Source organism: Ursus maritimus, unplaced genomic scaffold, assembly GCF_017311325.1.
Source record: "Ursus maritimus isolate PB19 unplaced genomic scaffold, ASM1731132v1 scaffold_3, whole genome shotgun sequence".
NCBI lineage: Eukaryota > Metazoa > Chordata > Mammalia > Carnivora > Ursidae > Ursus > Ursus maritimus.
In genome coordinates this window covers 64,830,856-64,845,482 of record NW_024425563.1, presented here as the reverse complement: position 1 = coordinate 64,845,482, position 14,627 = coordinate 64,830,856, and the positions used below count along the sequence as shown (strand labels likewise).

Below are 14,627 nucleotides of genomic sequence, written 5' to 3'. Positions count from 1 at the left end.
TGCTACTGTTCTCTGTACAGATTCTTGTGGGCATGGGGCACTGCAGTTGCGAGCAACACTCCCCCCAAATGAAAGAGAAATACAGATTAAAACAAAGGTGAGATTCCAGTTTTAAGCATCAGATGAGCAAACAACAAATAATGGATAGCACTCAGTGGTGGTGAGGAGATGAAAAGGCAGGCTCACTCGTGTGTTGGAGGAATGCAAATTGGCACAGTCGTGAAGGACGGCACTTCGACATACTTACTGAGAGTACATTCTCTTTGTCCTTACAATTTATTTTCCTTACAATTCTGCTCTATGAGTCTATTCTATAGATATACTCACACAAAAACGAATACTGTATATGAGGATATTCAATGAGGTTTTGGCCATAATAACAAAAGATTGGGAACGTTTAAAGGCCCAGCAAAGATGGATTGATGAAATAAAGTGAGCAGCTGTGAAGCTCTTGAAACCAAAGTAGCTCTTTATCTACTGATATGGAACGAATTCCATGATGCTAAGTAAAGAAGGGAGAGAGGGAGGCAGTGAAGAAGGGGAAACTCCTAAGGGAAATCAATGGTGTTCTCAAAACGCAGAGCATGTTTGAGTGTAGTTGAGATGAAGAACATGTACAAGGACCTAGAGGGAAATAAGCTAGAATCGTAAATAGCAGAAAGGTGCCGAAGGCCCTCGAATGCTATGCGGAAAGGTTTGCTCTGTGTCTTGAAGAAGGTGGAGAGCCCCTAAAGCATTTGAAGGAGGAGAAAGAGTGGGTCAGACTTCCTGGGACTCCACAGCACGGTGCGGATAAAGACCAGAGGTGAGGGACAGGATGGAGGCCAGTGTGGAAGGAACGACAGACTCATGGTGGAGAGAACAAGAAGGAAGAGGGACCACATGCACTGACAATTGGATCCGGGGAGTAAGAGAGAGGAAAGAGCTGGGATGTTTCTCAGAGGCCAGACAAGGTCACTGACTGCGTGATTGCAACAGTCACAGAGACATGGAGTAGAGGGACTCCTGGTTTGTGGTGAAGGTGGAGGGTCCTCCGAAGCAAATTTAATAGACTTGGCCTCTAACTTTCTATATGGGAACAAGTTTGAGTAACATTCTAACATTGGAATAGGCACAATTTTAGTCCATTTTACCATAGTTGTCACTATTTTTCTAATAGCAAAAGTATGACATACCTCAGGAAAAATCTATACAAATTCCAATATTTATTTCTTGGAAGACTAGAGATGAGCCAATCACATAAGGGCAGGGATTGTTGGGTTTTTGTTTTTTTCGCATTGGAGATATGTGTTAAACAACTGAAAACAAGTTTGAGCAGAGATTTATTCAGAGTAGAATCAGTTTGAGAAAAATCCCAACCAAGTCGCAGATACTGGCAAAACCATAGCATTCTCCATTAAAATGCAGGAGAGGGAAAACAGCCAAGTAATAAATTTAAAGTAGCACCAACTAATATGCTAAGGAGCAAATAACTGGAAAATTCCAGCAGTTCTTAAAAACGATGTCAAGAAACTGTGAGTATGGAGTTTAAGGGCAAATTTGGAGGATGGTGAAAATAATAGCCTCTGTCTGGTCTATTGCAGAGAGAAAAAGGGAAAGAAGTCTTTAATTTTTCTGTCTTTGCAATCTACAGTCCTACTTGCTATTTAGAATTCTTATGACGTAATTCTTGTTTCTTTTTGCTTCCAAGTTAGAAGGAAATTTCCCCATGTCTTCCCTTGACATGGTAGTCATCCTCGGTTTGTCATATTCCACAGCAATATAATATTTAGAATGGGGATGTGCTTAGGGGTGCCTGGGTGGCTTAGGATTCTCTTTCCCTCTGACTCCCCCCAAAACAAATAAAAATAAGAGGAGAATTAGAGAAAAATGATATATCAATGAGTAAAAACCATCACTCCCTCATCTACTTTGAGGAGATTCAGGACCTCCTCCCATGATTAGCAAAACAAAGGGAAAAGTCAGAGACAGTGTCCTCTAGCTAGATAAGGGATCAGAGAGGCTGAATTCAACGATCTGAGAATTCTGGGAGAAAAAATAATTTTTCATTTTAAGCTAGTTAGCAAGCCAATAGGGATGGAGATAATATAGGACATTCTGTTTTTTCATTCTCAAATGAAAAATGAATAGGCTATATATGTGTATCTAAAAAAGTCTTCATTTTAAATGAAGACATTAAGAAATTTTTAGCATTTTATTAAGAGCTAATGCTGTTCAAGAATTTTAACAATGAAAAAACTCTACCAAAATGTTAAAACATCTTAGATCATTTCTGTCATTCTCATTTAGTTGAAACCTCAGCTTTGCTAACTGCAAGAAATGCCCTAATCAAGTTTCTGAAGACTGGCAATTTTAGTCTCAGTGTTTATCCTAAACACATCAAAAAGTGAACAATACAATGAGAGAAAAATATTTGCCTGTGTGTAACCTATACATAACCTATAACAGAATTTTCACATCTCTAATAAATCAAAAAGAATAAAATAGGAAAATGACAGAGATTGGTAATTCAAAGAAGATGGCCAATAAACATTAAGAGATGCCCAGCTTTATTTAAAGATTTAATTTATTTATTTGAGAGAGAGGAGCAGAGGGGGCAGGGAGAGGAACAAGCAGACTTGGTGCTGAGCCAGGAACTGATGAGGGGCTGGATCTCAAGACTCTGAGATCATGACCCAAGCTGAAACCAAGAGTCAGGTGCTTAACCTACTGAGCCACCCAGGCGCCCCAGGACGCTCAGCTTTATTATTGCTAAGCAGGCTGGGGATGCGGCTAGCTACCCACAGGTGACTCTGCTCAGCAATCCTGGCTGAGAAGATAGGGGGCACCTGAATTATGCCAATTTTAGGAGAAAGTCTACTATCTGACTTGGGATTTTTAGATATTCAACTATTTATGCCTTTTTTCTCTGCAAATCTATAATTCATCATTTTTTTTAGGAATGGCAGTAAAAACATGGACTAATGCTGTTGGTGTCCAAGGTTTTTCTCCCTGCTTATACCTTTTAGTAAAATGTCATTAAAATGAGACATGTTTTAGAATATTGTTTGTGTGTGATCATCAAAACAAGAATAGTCCCAAATCATATTCCACATGTGTTTATACATTTGGGTTTTTTTGGGTGGTTTTTTTTTTTTTTTTTAGTATTGGACTGATTTGATTTCTAAAAGCATTTGTTATTTTTTAAATAATTTTACATAAATTAATATCTTTGAAAAATTCTTCATTTAAACTAAAATCACACCAGACTCTGAAATTTAGGAAATTTGAAACCCTACTTTAATCAGGCTCTTAGGATTGCCAGGGATCCTTAGAGTCTTCTAGTCCTATGTCTCCTCAATTGCTTATATCGTTTAGACAAATACCCTATGTGCCTGGGCAATCTTGGGGTGAACATTTCTGGGGGGACAATTATCTTCTGAGGCAGCCCCTTCTTTAGATAACACTGACTCCCACTGATGCAACTTGACCTGGATGTCTTCTGTGGCTTCTGTCCTAATGACTCCTACTTTGACCTTGTGGAGTCTTTCAGAATGGTAGTGTTATTATTTTAAAATAGTTGGTATGTCCTTTTTCATTCTGGGTGCTTTCAGTAGCTTGCCCTATTTCCATGGCTCTTTTATTATTCTATCCTCTAATTCTGAGCATGTCCTTGAGCTTGGGACAATGGAGAAAGGTAAAAACAAGCATGTCCCCATTTTTTTTTTTTTTTTTTTTAGAAAGAGGGTGCCTCCAGGGGTTGGGGAGCAGAGGGAGAGGGAGAGAGAGAATCTTAAAGCATGGAGTCTGACTCAGAGCTTGATCTCACAACCCTGAGATCATGACCTGAGCTGAAATCAAGAGTTGGGACATTTAACCAACTGAGCCACCCAGGCGCCCCTCTAATTCTCCTTTTAAACTACTGTGATATTTTGTTCATCCTTTTTCTCCGAAGTAGTTGATTATTTCTGTAATGACTTTTATAAAGCGAAATCTAATATTTTTTTCAAATATACTGTATTCTTCCTATGTACCAGGAACTGGGGACACAGAGATAAACAAGGCCTGCATTGCTCCTAAGCTCAGAAAGCTGGTAGAGGATATAGGTGCTATGGTCCATGGACTAATGACCCCGACCATGCCTTTTCCCTGATCCCCAGAACCGTGACTAGTAACCTTACATAGCAAAAGGGACTTTGTAGATGTGGTTACGGTTAAGGACCTTGAGAAAGAGAAAGTATCTTGGGTCATCCAGGTGGACCCAGTCTAACCACATGAATCCTTAAAAGCAGAGAACCTTTCTTAGCTGTACTCAGAGAACCAGAGAGATGGCAGCATGGGAATTCAACCTGCTATTGCTGGCTTTGAAAACAGAGGAAGGGGCCACTAGCCAAGGATTGTGGGCAGCCTCTAGAAATTGGAAAAGGTAAGGAAACAGATTCTTCCCTAGATCCTGCAGAAGAAACACAGCCCCACTGACACCATGATTTTAGCTCAGTGAGACCCGCACGGGGCTTCTAACCTATAGAACTATAGGATAATACATTTGTGATGCTTATGTGATCACATTTGTGGTAATCTGTTAGAGCAGCAAAAGCAACTTAATGCAGGTGCTCTCACTAAGTGCAAAGCAGCTCAGACTGTGGTCAGGGTAGAATGGAGGTGTAAGTCAAGGGCTTTGGGCACTCAGTGTTGAATGTAGCCCAACTGATAAGGATGAGCAAGGAGTACAAAGGAGACCTGCCAGTTGTCCTTGAAGTATTAGGAGTTGGTCAGTCATGGAAGAAGAGAAAGACATTTCAGACAATGGGATGAACACCCAAGTCAACATTACAACATGTTTGTGTATCGATTTTCTATCTGGGTGAAGTTGTGAAGAGCTTGAAAAGGAATATAAATAACTTCTGCCTCTGACAAAATAGCAGGCTGGATATTCTAAAGGGTCTTTCTACTTTCCAACACCCATATGATGACTAATGCATGCCTTTCAATGCATTGCTGAGCTTCCAGGAAATAAGAAAATACCTGAAACTCTCCATCCCACAACAAGTAAATATGTTAATGGCCATCCAGGTAGCTCAGACCCACTTTCACGCTGAGGACAGCTAAAAAAGATGAAGAAAAAACAACCACCTAGAAATTACCACAGTGCTAATAGGATCATAAGGAATTACCATGCATGCAGATGGAAATCCGGAGACATACACCCAGTACACAGAGCAGTACTCAGGTTCTGTCCTGGGAGAGTTTCCTACCCAAGAAAGGGGGCTTAAGAGGCTGGGTGGCATAAACAAGAAAAAAAAAGTGCTAGCCCCAAGAGAAAAGATGGGTAAATTTGACTGCATTAAAATTGAGAACTTCTGTTCATTCAAAAAAAGAAAAAAGTAAGATAAAAAGACAAACCCCAAAGATACAAGGACACAAATAATAATTCAATTTCAGAAATCTATAAGGAATTCCAGAAATTCAATAAGAAAAAGACAATCCAATAGGAAAATCTTCTCCAAATATCAACACCCGTTTCTCAGAAGCCTCAGCACAGAGAGTAAACAAATATGATGTCACCAGAGAAAATCAGTTTAAAATAAGATACCATTTTCACCCACGATTAGCAAAATGAAGAGGTCTGACAATACTAAGTGCTGGCAAGAACAGCAAACAATGAAACCTCTTATACACAACTGGTGGAGCTTTGTAATGAATTGGTTCAAACAGTCTGGGAAAATAATTGGTATAATATACTAATTTTGAATGTTTATATGTCCTGCAACCCTACAGTTCCAGCTTAGGGTATATATCCTGGAAAAACACTGGTACCCATGCACCCAAAACCACATAAGAGCATTCATAGCAACGCTGATGGACCAGGGGGGAGAAAATTAGATAGAAAAAATTTAATCATAGACAAGGTAATGGTTAAATATGTTGTGATATATTCACACAAATATGATACAACTTTGAAAGTAAATGGACATGTATGAATTATAACGTAATGACACACCAAGTTGCAAAGAATTACATATTATGAAGCAAATTTTCTAAAGTTTAAAAGAGGTAAAGAATAAGTTACTTAGGAATACATTTAGATATGGTAAAACATGTTTTAATTATAATATTGAATGGAAATAGCAAGTTGCAGAAGACTAGGATATGACCCCATTTTTATAAAGCTCTAAAATAAGCAAACTATGTACTGTGTAGAGCTATATAGGGGTAGATGTGATTTTACGTTATAAGATTACATGTAAAAACCCAATAGCAAAGTGAAATGGTAAACACAAAATTCAAGATGAGTTATCCCTGGCAGGAAACTGGGGGCTGAGATTGGAGAAGTCCACACAGGAAACTTCAACAGAATTGACTGTGTTTGGTTCGTTGTCAGTATGATACGTTCACTGTTGTTTATCTTATCATCATGTTTGGTAACTTACAAGTATATTGCATATATTCTTTTGTGGTACCAAATATTACCTAATAAGATTTTAATTAAACCACACAAAATCATTTTTGTTAAGATGGCTGTTCCTCCAGCTCCCTCTTCCTTGAGTGTCCTCTTTTGTACTGCCAGACTTGAATGAGGGCCATAGGCCTGAAAGAAGAAAAAGGTGTGTTAAAGATGATATATATAAATGCTGTCTGAGCATAGCTCAGAACTAATGATCTTCCCAGGCTGGATGTCGCAAAAATTATTATAAAGTGACAGAGCCAATTCTCTATTACTCTGTTGGATTGTATTTCAATATGCTGGCTCGTTTTTCAGTGGAAGTCTTATCTTTAAAATACCCTGTTCAAGAGTGAATCTGGGCTTCGAGGAGTGCCTGGCTATCTAGTGTCTTCTCATTCTGCCCCCTAAAATTGAAAGTCTCACTTACATATTTTAAAGGAAGGGTGGAAAGAATTTCTTTGTTGAAATTGGAGTTTTGTCTTAAATATAGAGTTTAAACACATAGCAAAGCCTTTGTTACCAAACATGTTGGAGGAGTGGGGAGTGACAATTGTTAGTAAACTTGTGTTAAGTAATTTTCATTCAGATTGGTTTCTCAATCGCTTTCGAGCTAGCAAGGCAAAAATCTAACTACCCTCAGCACCTCACTCCTGTTCCAATGCCTCTCATCTCCCAGAATCGCCATCTTGCTGGGTTTCCCCAAAGTAGGATGTCTTTCTTATCTCTACCTGCTATGCACAGACATACTCCCACCCCTTCTAATTCCCAAACTCAATTCCTTCCCTGCCATCTCCCTTTCGCTACAGGCAGGGCTGTAAGGGGTTTGGGGACTGGGGCCAGTGAGGAACTGGGGGTTAGGGAGATGGGGAGGTTGGACCAGGACAGGAGTTTAAACCAACATAATGCACTGGGTGCTATACACAAATAATGAATCATGGAACATTACATCAAAGACTAAGGATATACTGTATGGTGACTAACATAACATAATACAAAATTATTATAAAAAATAAAAATAAAAAATAAACCAACATAATGCATAGAACAAGAATTAATGTAGATCAGAGCCACACTGCAGGCTGTGATGTAGCGAGATCCTGTGCGTTGAGCTTACACATCCCTGACTCACACCCCCACTTATGCCACTTTTTAGCTGGGTAACTGTTCAGGAATCCCTGAACTTCTCAGAGCCTTGGCTTCTTCACCAATAACAGTAGTTAATACTTATATCCTAGGGTGGTTATGAGGATTCAACTATGTTTATAAACTATAAGTACTCAGTATATACTCAAATATGGTGTCTCATTTGTGTTGGGTGAATATGTTGAAATTATAGAGGTTCTTTCTAGGTTTGCTGATAGAGACGCAGCCTTCACTCATTAGGGGTTGACTCACTTACTCATCCTTGAACACAAATTTCTTGACATTCCTGTTCACTGTTGAATCTGTTTCCTGAGCCATTACAGCCACTGAACCAAAAGCGGGCACAGGAGTTGACCTGTTTGTCATAATACCATCGAACCACGTATTCACCACAGTTTCCTGGCTTTAGGGCTTCCAAGCACCTAGGATCTAGAGTGAGAAAAGGTCAACATGTTATTATAGGTTTTTCTTGCCCTGAAAAGATGAGAAGTGAGAGCTTTATGAAGTTTATTCTCCATGCACCCTAACATGCCAAATAAGAAAATTTGGTTCCAAGTGAAAGAAGGTTTCCCTAACACCTAAAATACTCCCTCCACCACCTGCAGCTCCACCTTTAGATACTCCTTTGAAGACATAAAAGTTTTTGCTCTTTATGCAACGTTATGAAAGGTGCTTATTTCCCTGAAAGCATGGCTCTGTGGGCCTTCATTGGCTAACACTCTTATGAGGATTAATTGACAAGAGGAAAATAGGACTTCCTCATTTACTTTGGACTTGATTTAAAATCAGATTAACATTTGGAATAAAGATAATCTTGGCCTTCTGTACACATTTCTTCCCAGTGTGTTGAAAGAAAGTGCCACTGTGATCACATGTAATTATGCCTACTAAAAAAAGAAAATCCTTTCAAGTTACCAAAAAATACATAAATAAAATAAAATGAAGGGCTCTCTTCATATCACAATTTTTTTTTAAAAAGAGCTGTTCTTGGGGGCACCTGAGTGGCTCAGTGGGTTAAGGGTACAACTCTTGGTTTTGGCTCAGGTCATGATCTCAGGGATGTGAGATGGAGCCCTGTGTTGGGCTCTGTGCTCAGCAGGTTACCTGCTTAAGATTCTCTCTTTCCCTCTCCCTCTGCCCATCCCCCCCATAAAAAGATCTTTAAAAAGATCAGTTCCTACAGGAAAATAAAAACATGAGCTTTTAATATCTATTTATGAATAAGTTTTAGAAACACTTCCACTGTAAAGAAAAAAAAACAAAGGAGAGCTATAATAATAAAGCCATTCATTAAATCTCTTTTTATTTCATGGTACTCATCAGTGCCTTGATTAGTACTCCTTACCTAAAGAAGTGATTCCAAAGTGACAAAAGCCATAAAAACCAAATAGGTTCTTGCTGTCTGAGACTTGTGTTCTGTGAGGCAGTTTATATGCCATAAGCTTCATTTCTCAATTACAGAACAAGCCCTTTCTCCATCTTCCAGAATTGTTTCCCCAGATAGGGAGCGTGTCTTGATTCCTTTACTTTCTAATACTAACCTCCAAACCCACCTCTCCTTCAGAGACTCCTTAGACCAAATGGAAAGGAGGAGACTTTCACTATTTCCACTGTTAAAAACATTAACTAAATAATGTGTATTGTGTAACTTAAGATCATCTCTGAGCTTCTTTTAGGCAAGGATCTTGTCTCTCTGGCCTGTCCTTCAGAAACTCTGTATATAATGATTAATTTCTATAGGTAGAAATTAATAGAAATATGTTGATAGAAACATATCCATAGACATATGGATAGAAAATATGTTGAGGAGGAGGAGTCTAGATTCTAGCTTTTTTCTTTTCTACAATCGAGGGATCAAAAATTCAAATGTCTACCTCTGACAAGGTCACACATAAGACAATAGGGAGTGTTAGGGGCCACGGGAAAATGAGAACACAGTCCTCTCTAAAGGCGTTTAATTTTAAAAAGCAATTAACATATAAGAACTTTAAAATTTTTTATTCACCAAATTTGTTCTATAGCCAATTTTCTATATATAATAAACATATAATAAAATGACATATAATGAAATGAAAAGTGTCTTTTGTCCTCCCTGTTTAGAGTCAAAACTTCTTTCTGAATGAGATTTTATTTTATTTATTTTTTTAAAGATTTTATTTATTTGACAGAGAGAGAGACAGCCAGCGAGAGAGGGAACACAAGCAGGGGGAGTGGGAGAGGAAGAAGCAGGCTCCTAGCGGAGGAGCCTGACGTGGGGCTCGATCCCAGAACGCCGGGATCACGCCCTGAGCCGAAGGCAGACGCCTAACTGCTGTGCCACCCAGGCGCCCCTGAACGAGATTTTAGAGCCCACCCTTTCTGGGCCTTGATGTTGTAGACACAGCAGCTGATTGGCAGGTGTCTCTTACCTTTGTGCACCAACGTTTCTGGATGTGAATCCAAAACGGGACTTGGAGTTCTGGTGTCCAGACCCTCTGCCCCATCCTCGGGGAGGCTGAGCAATGGCCCCTCGGTGGTAGCAGCCTCAGGTGAAGGACTGCTGGTCAGGCTGTCAGCCCTGGTAGGTTCTAGAGGCTCATTCTCTTCATCCTGGACTCCAGAGATGCTGACCTACACAAAAAATTCACATTTTTGTTTCTGGTGATATCAAGTCAGAAAAGTTTGTTTGCTTTGTGAAACATTTAAGGAAAAATGCAGCATTGCTGCTTCTCCCCACTCTCCAGTATTATTTCAATCAAAGCTCAGGAAATGATGCCCCTCTTTGTATGTCATGCATCCCCGGATACCTAAGTTATGGACTTTTTTTTTTTTTAAGATTTTATTTATTTATTTGACAGAGAGACAGCCAGCGAGAGAGGGAACACAAGCAGGGGGAGTGGGAGAGGAAGAAGCAGGCTCATAGTGGAGGAGCCTGATGTGGGGCTCAATCCCATAACACCGGGATCACGCCCTGAGCCAAAGGCAGACGCTCAACCGCTGTGCCACCCAGGCGCCCTAAGTTATGGACTTTCCTACTACCAGGCATGGAGCTTTGTGCTGAGCCTTCCAGAGCGATCCACATGTGGGGCATGAAAGGTGTGAGCTTAGGAGGAGTTAATCTTCATTCTTTTCATAGTCACTGGCATGAGGAGGGGGAAATAACCACTAGCTGCTTTGACCTTTTTTTCTAAAACAGCCTTTTCTTCTCCATTTCTTAACACTGGAGAAATTAATAATATTTCCCAAGATATCTACAACAAGCTCTCAATCGATTTTGAGATTGGGAATGGGGGTGGCAGGGGACAATAAGACAGCTGAAATAAAACCAGTAGCACTTTTCATCTCATCCTATTATCTGGATCCCAGCAAATGCCAATGGTGCAGGATGCTTAGCTTCTAAGAAGTTCTAGAAATGTTTGTTAACTAAGGAAAAAAGGAATATAATTCAAAAGCAAGTTTTCTGGGCCCAAGTTTCCATGTTTTATCTGAATTTATGATATGTAATGAGACAAGGAAAAAAAGGCGTTTTGCTTCAAAAAAAAGAAAAAGTCACGTCAGTTATTCTTGACTACCATTGCCAGGAGCAAGGTCAATCCTTTATGGGACCAATTAAGTTCTTTTTACCTTTTTTCCCCTGGACCCCAGCTACAGGGAACTGAATCAGTCATTTATCTTGGTCTTGGCACAGGATGGTCATTTATCCTTTCAAGGCCTTCTTTTTTTTTTTTTTTCCTTTTTATTTATTTATTTAAATAGGCAAATCTGTGAACTAAGTAAAGTCATTTTGATGCCTTCTCACCTGTAGTTCTTGTCATCCTGTGACCAGAGCCACTGTCCTCATTAGCTGCTCTCTAAGCTATTCTATTGCTTTTGATTCTGTACACACACACACACACACGTGTGCCTACGAGCACAGGGAAGGGCTAATCAATTCTGTTACTCGTGTGTATATTATTACAATGATTAAAGTACTACCAGGTAAATCGAAGTCAACATTCCCATTGGAATTCGTCTGGTCCTCAGCCTGATAGAAAAGGCACTCAATTCAAATACAGTCGTGACTTTTCACTAGCCCCAAAATACAACTTTTGGGACAAATGGAGGTAAAACTGTGGGCCACTTGGCATTCCTCTTTCTTTAAGAATGATCTTGTGTGTATGTATATCGATTTGAATGTGAGCTTTTGTTACCATCATTGAACTAAAGAATTTTAAGCCTAAAGGAAAATTTTGTGAGTATTTCATTGCCTATAGGGAACTCTAAAGCTCCAAGTGATTAAAGAACTTCCCCCAAATCATTGGTAAGGTACTGATAAAATTTGAGAAATGCCCGTTTCAAGAAAGAAATCACTGTTTTTTGGTTTTGTTTGCTTGCACATGTTTTGTTAAGGAAAAAATAAGTTGAAAGCTTGACTAGAGAGTAGTTTATGGAACATAAAAAAGCCAACAGCTCTTAGGCTACACTTCAGATATCCTATCTGTCAGGTGGAGGATTCCTTTGAAGAAGTGTACTGGACAGCAGTTTTCTTCAAGGAATTAACTTGGCCTTGAAATCATTACCTTGTTCAATCCTTAAGGCCTCATAAGCTATTCTTGACCTCTTGTAAGTTTAGGAGTGTGTGTGTTCTTTCTCAATCACTGCATCATTTGAGAATTTTGACTACTGCTACCTCAGCTTCTAGAACAATTGAAAATATTTTTTTTCATAAATGAGAATAATTTTATCTTTTGGTTCCATGAGATCTCAGATTATTTAAACAAATGTACAATTACCAAGATTTGCCATTCTTATAATTTTCTTTCTTTTTTTCTTTTTTAAAGATTTTTTTTTTTAATTCATTTGACAGAGACAGCCAGCGAGAGAGGGAACACAAGCAGGGGGAGTGGGAGAGGAAGAAGCAGGCTCACAGCTGAGGAGCCTGATGTGGGGCTCGATCCCAGAACTCCAGGATCACGCCCTGAGCCGAAGGCAGACGCTTAACCGCTGTGCCACCCAGGCGCCCCCCATTCTTATAATTTTCTTATTACAAAAACATTCGCTGAAGGGAATTTAGAAAATCCGGACAAGCAACAAGAAGAAAGTAAAAATCACAAGGGATTCCACCTCCCAGAAATAATCGTTGATATTCAGGTATACTTTCACTTCAGTTTTTTTTCCTATGTGCACTTTTTTAAACAAAAAATACTGGGTTTTTTTTTGTTTTTTAAAATTTAATATATTATGGTTCCATATATTTTACTGTGACCATTAAATACTATTCAATTATATAACTATATTTAAATATATAACAACTATACCCTTTTTTAAACATTCAGTTGATTTGCTTTTTTTTTTTTTTTTTCTGTTGGAAACCACACGTGGCTGGATTAAGGAATACATATTTGAGGCTTTTGAGACAAACTCTTCTCCAGAAAAGTCTTAAAATTTGCACTCTCACCTATGAGTGCCTTTTCTTAAAGGATCACCATTTACTAGCTATTAGGATCGGAAGAAGAGATAATTACTAGCTTGAGAGGTGAGAAATTCTTCAGCTGCTGTACATCGCCTGGCCACAATCTGTTCCCTACACACACAGGAACGACCTCGTCTGCCACTCCTCCCGGCACACCGAGCTATGGCCTCTCATTCCTTCCTCTTCATTCTGCCTCAGGCCCTCAAATCCCACCGTCCCACCAGGGCCCAGGAAAAGTTGGTCCCCAGCAGCAAGACTTTGCCCAATAACCCCATCAGTACGACATCCCCCTTCCAGTTAGCACACAGCCCCTCCTGATGCTCCTCTGCTTGGCGCTGGTCACAGAGAAGTTAGCCTTTACTCCGACACTGTTTTCCAGCTTTTCCAATTTCACACGTGTCACTATCACCTCCCTGATAAGTTAAACCAGTGCCACATTTTCTTCATTTTCATCTCTTTCCTCCTGCACCTTTTTCCTTCCTTTTTGTTTTCTTTTTAAAAATCTTTACAGCCTACGGTCAAATAAATAAAAATCTTAAAAAAAAAAAAATCTTTATAGCCTAGAATAGCAAACAGTAGCCACTGGATAAATTCAGAACGTGTTAGAGGGAGAGAGAAGGAAAGTCAGGACTATGGATTAATTATTTCATTCCTTGAGGTTTTATGTCATTGTTGTAAAATTAAAGATTAGACCCTGACATGACTTCCATCTCTAAACGTGGGATTTAAGCAGCTGCAGAGCCGACTGGCAGAATGCACACCACGTTCGTGATAGTCACTGCCTCCGGAGGAAGGAGCGGGATCAGACTGGAGACTCACAGGCAAGGACTGTGAACTGTATCCGAGCAAGAGTGTGTGAACGAATGGGAACACCAGTCATGTCGTAGTGGCGGGCACACAGATTTTGTTTTATGTATTCTCCGATCTTTTTATAAGTCTTAAACCTAAAAACAAAAGTCTGCCATCAGCTCACCGGCCTGCCCTGGAGGAAACGCGTGGTTCCAGCTCCGAGCTGGGACGCCCCGCAGTAAAAGGAGGAGCTAGAGGCACGTGGGGGGCCAACACCTGGGGTCCAGGGCTGCTCTGTGAAGCAGATGGGACACTGTCAGCCTCTTTCAGCCTTAGAGCAGGTCTTTAGGAGAAGGACACGGGTTTCCGCAGCTCCCTAGGAATGTGAGCCTACGAGCTGACGGAGGATTGCTACCCAGGTGCCACACAGCTCCAAAAGGTGATTTGGTTTCTGATTTCCAAACATCTTCCTCCTAATTCATGACCCTGAATCTTGCATCTGTGACAGACAAGCTCCTCAAATCTGAGCCCATGTCCTCTCCGAGTGAATGCTAATGATTGTCTGCATCAGCCCTGTGCTCACACTCCGCTTTTCCCAGCAGCGCGGGTCCAAGCCTCTGGCGGTTGCCTGTGGGGACTCGGCTCCTGCCGATAGGCCCAGCACCGGTGCCTTCAAGGTACCTGCTCTCAGAGGCCGCGAACCTTAATGGACTCCTCCCGGGTGACAACACTTCTTTGCCAGGTCTCTCAGCACACAGTTAAACTGATGCCCTTTATTTGCATTTAAGGTTGCTGAGGACTGTTAGGAACATCTTAAGCGTGGGCTGTGTGCCTCCCCTG

General features: G+C 40.2%; 1 protein-coding gene across 1 annotated transcript in view; it reads right to left on the bottom strand.

Moving 5' to 3' along the window:
- Positions 1 to 5,945: 5,945 nt before the first annotated feature.
- Positions 5,946 to 14,627, bottom strand: part of COL28A1 (collagen type XXVIII alpha 1 chain) — a 158,183-nt gene continuing 149,501 nt past the window's right edge. The window contains exons 34-36 of the mRNA XM_040644248.1: positions 10,039 to 10,177; positions 7,820 to 7,996; positions 5,946 to 6,568 (exon numbers count right to left, since the gene is read on the bottom strand). Of these exons, the coding sequence (XP_040500182.1) occupies positions 7,824 to 7,996; positions 10,039 to 10,177 (312 nt within the window). The 3' untranslated portion in view covers positions 5,946 to 6,568; positions 7,820 to 7,823. The remainder of the gene's footprint in view (positions 6,569 to 7,819; positions 7,997 to 10,038; positions 10,178 to 14,627) is intronic.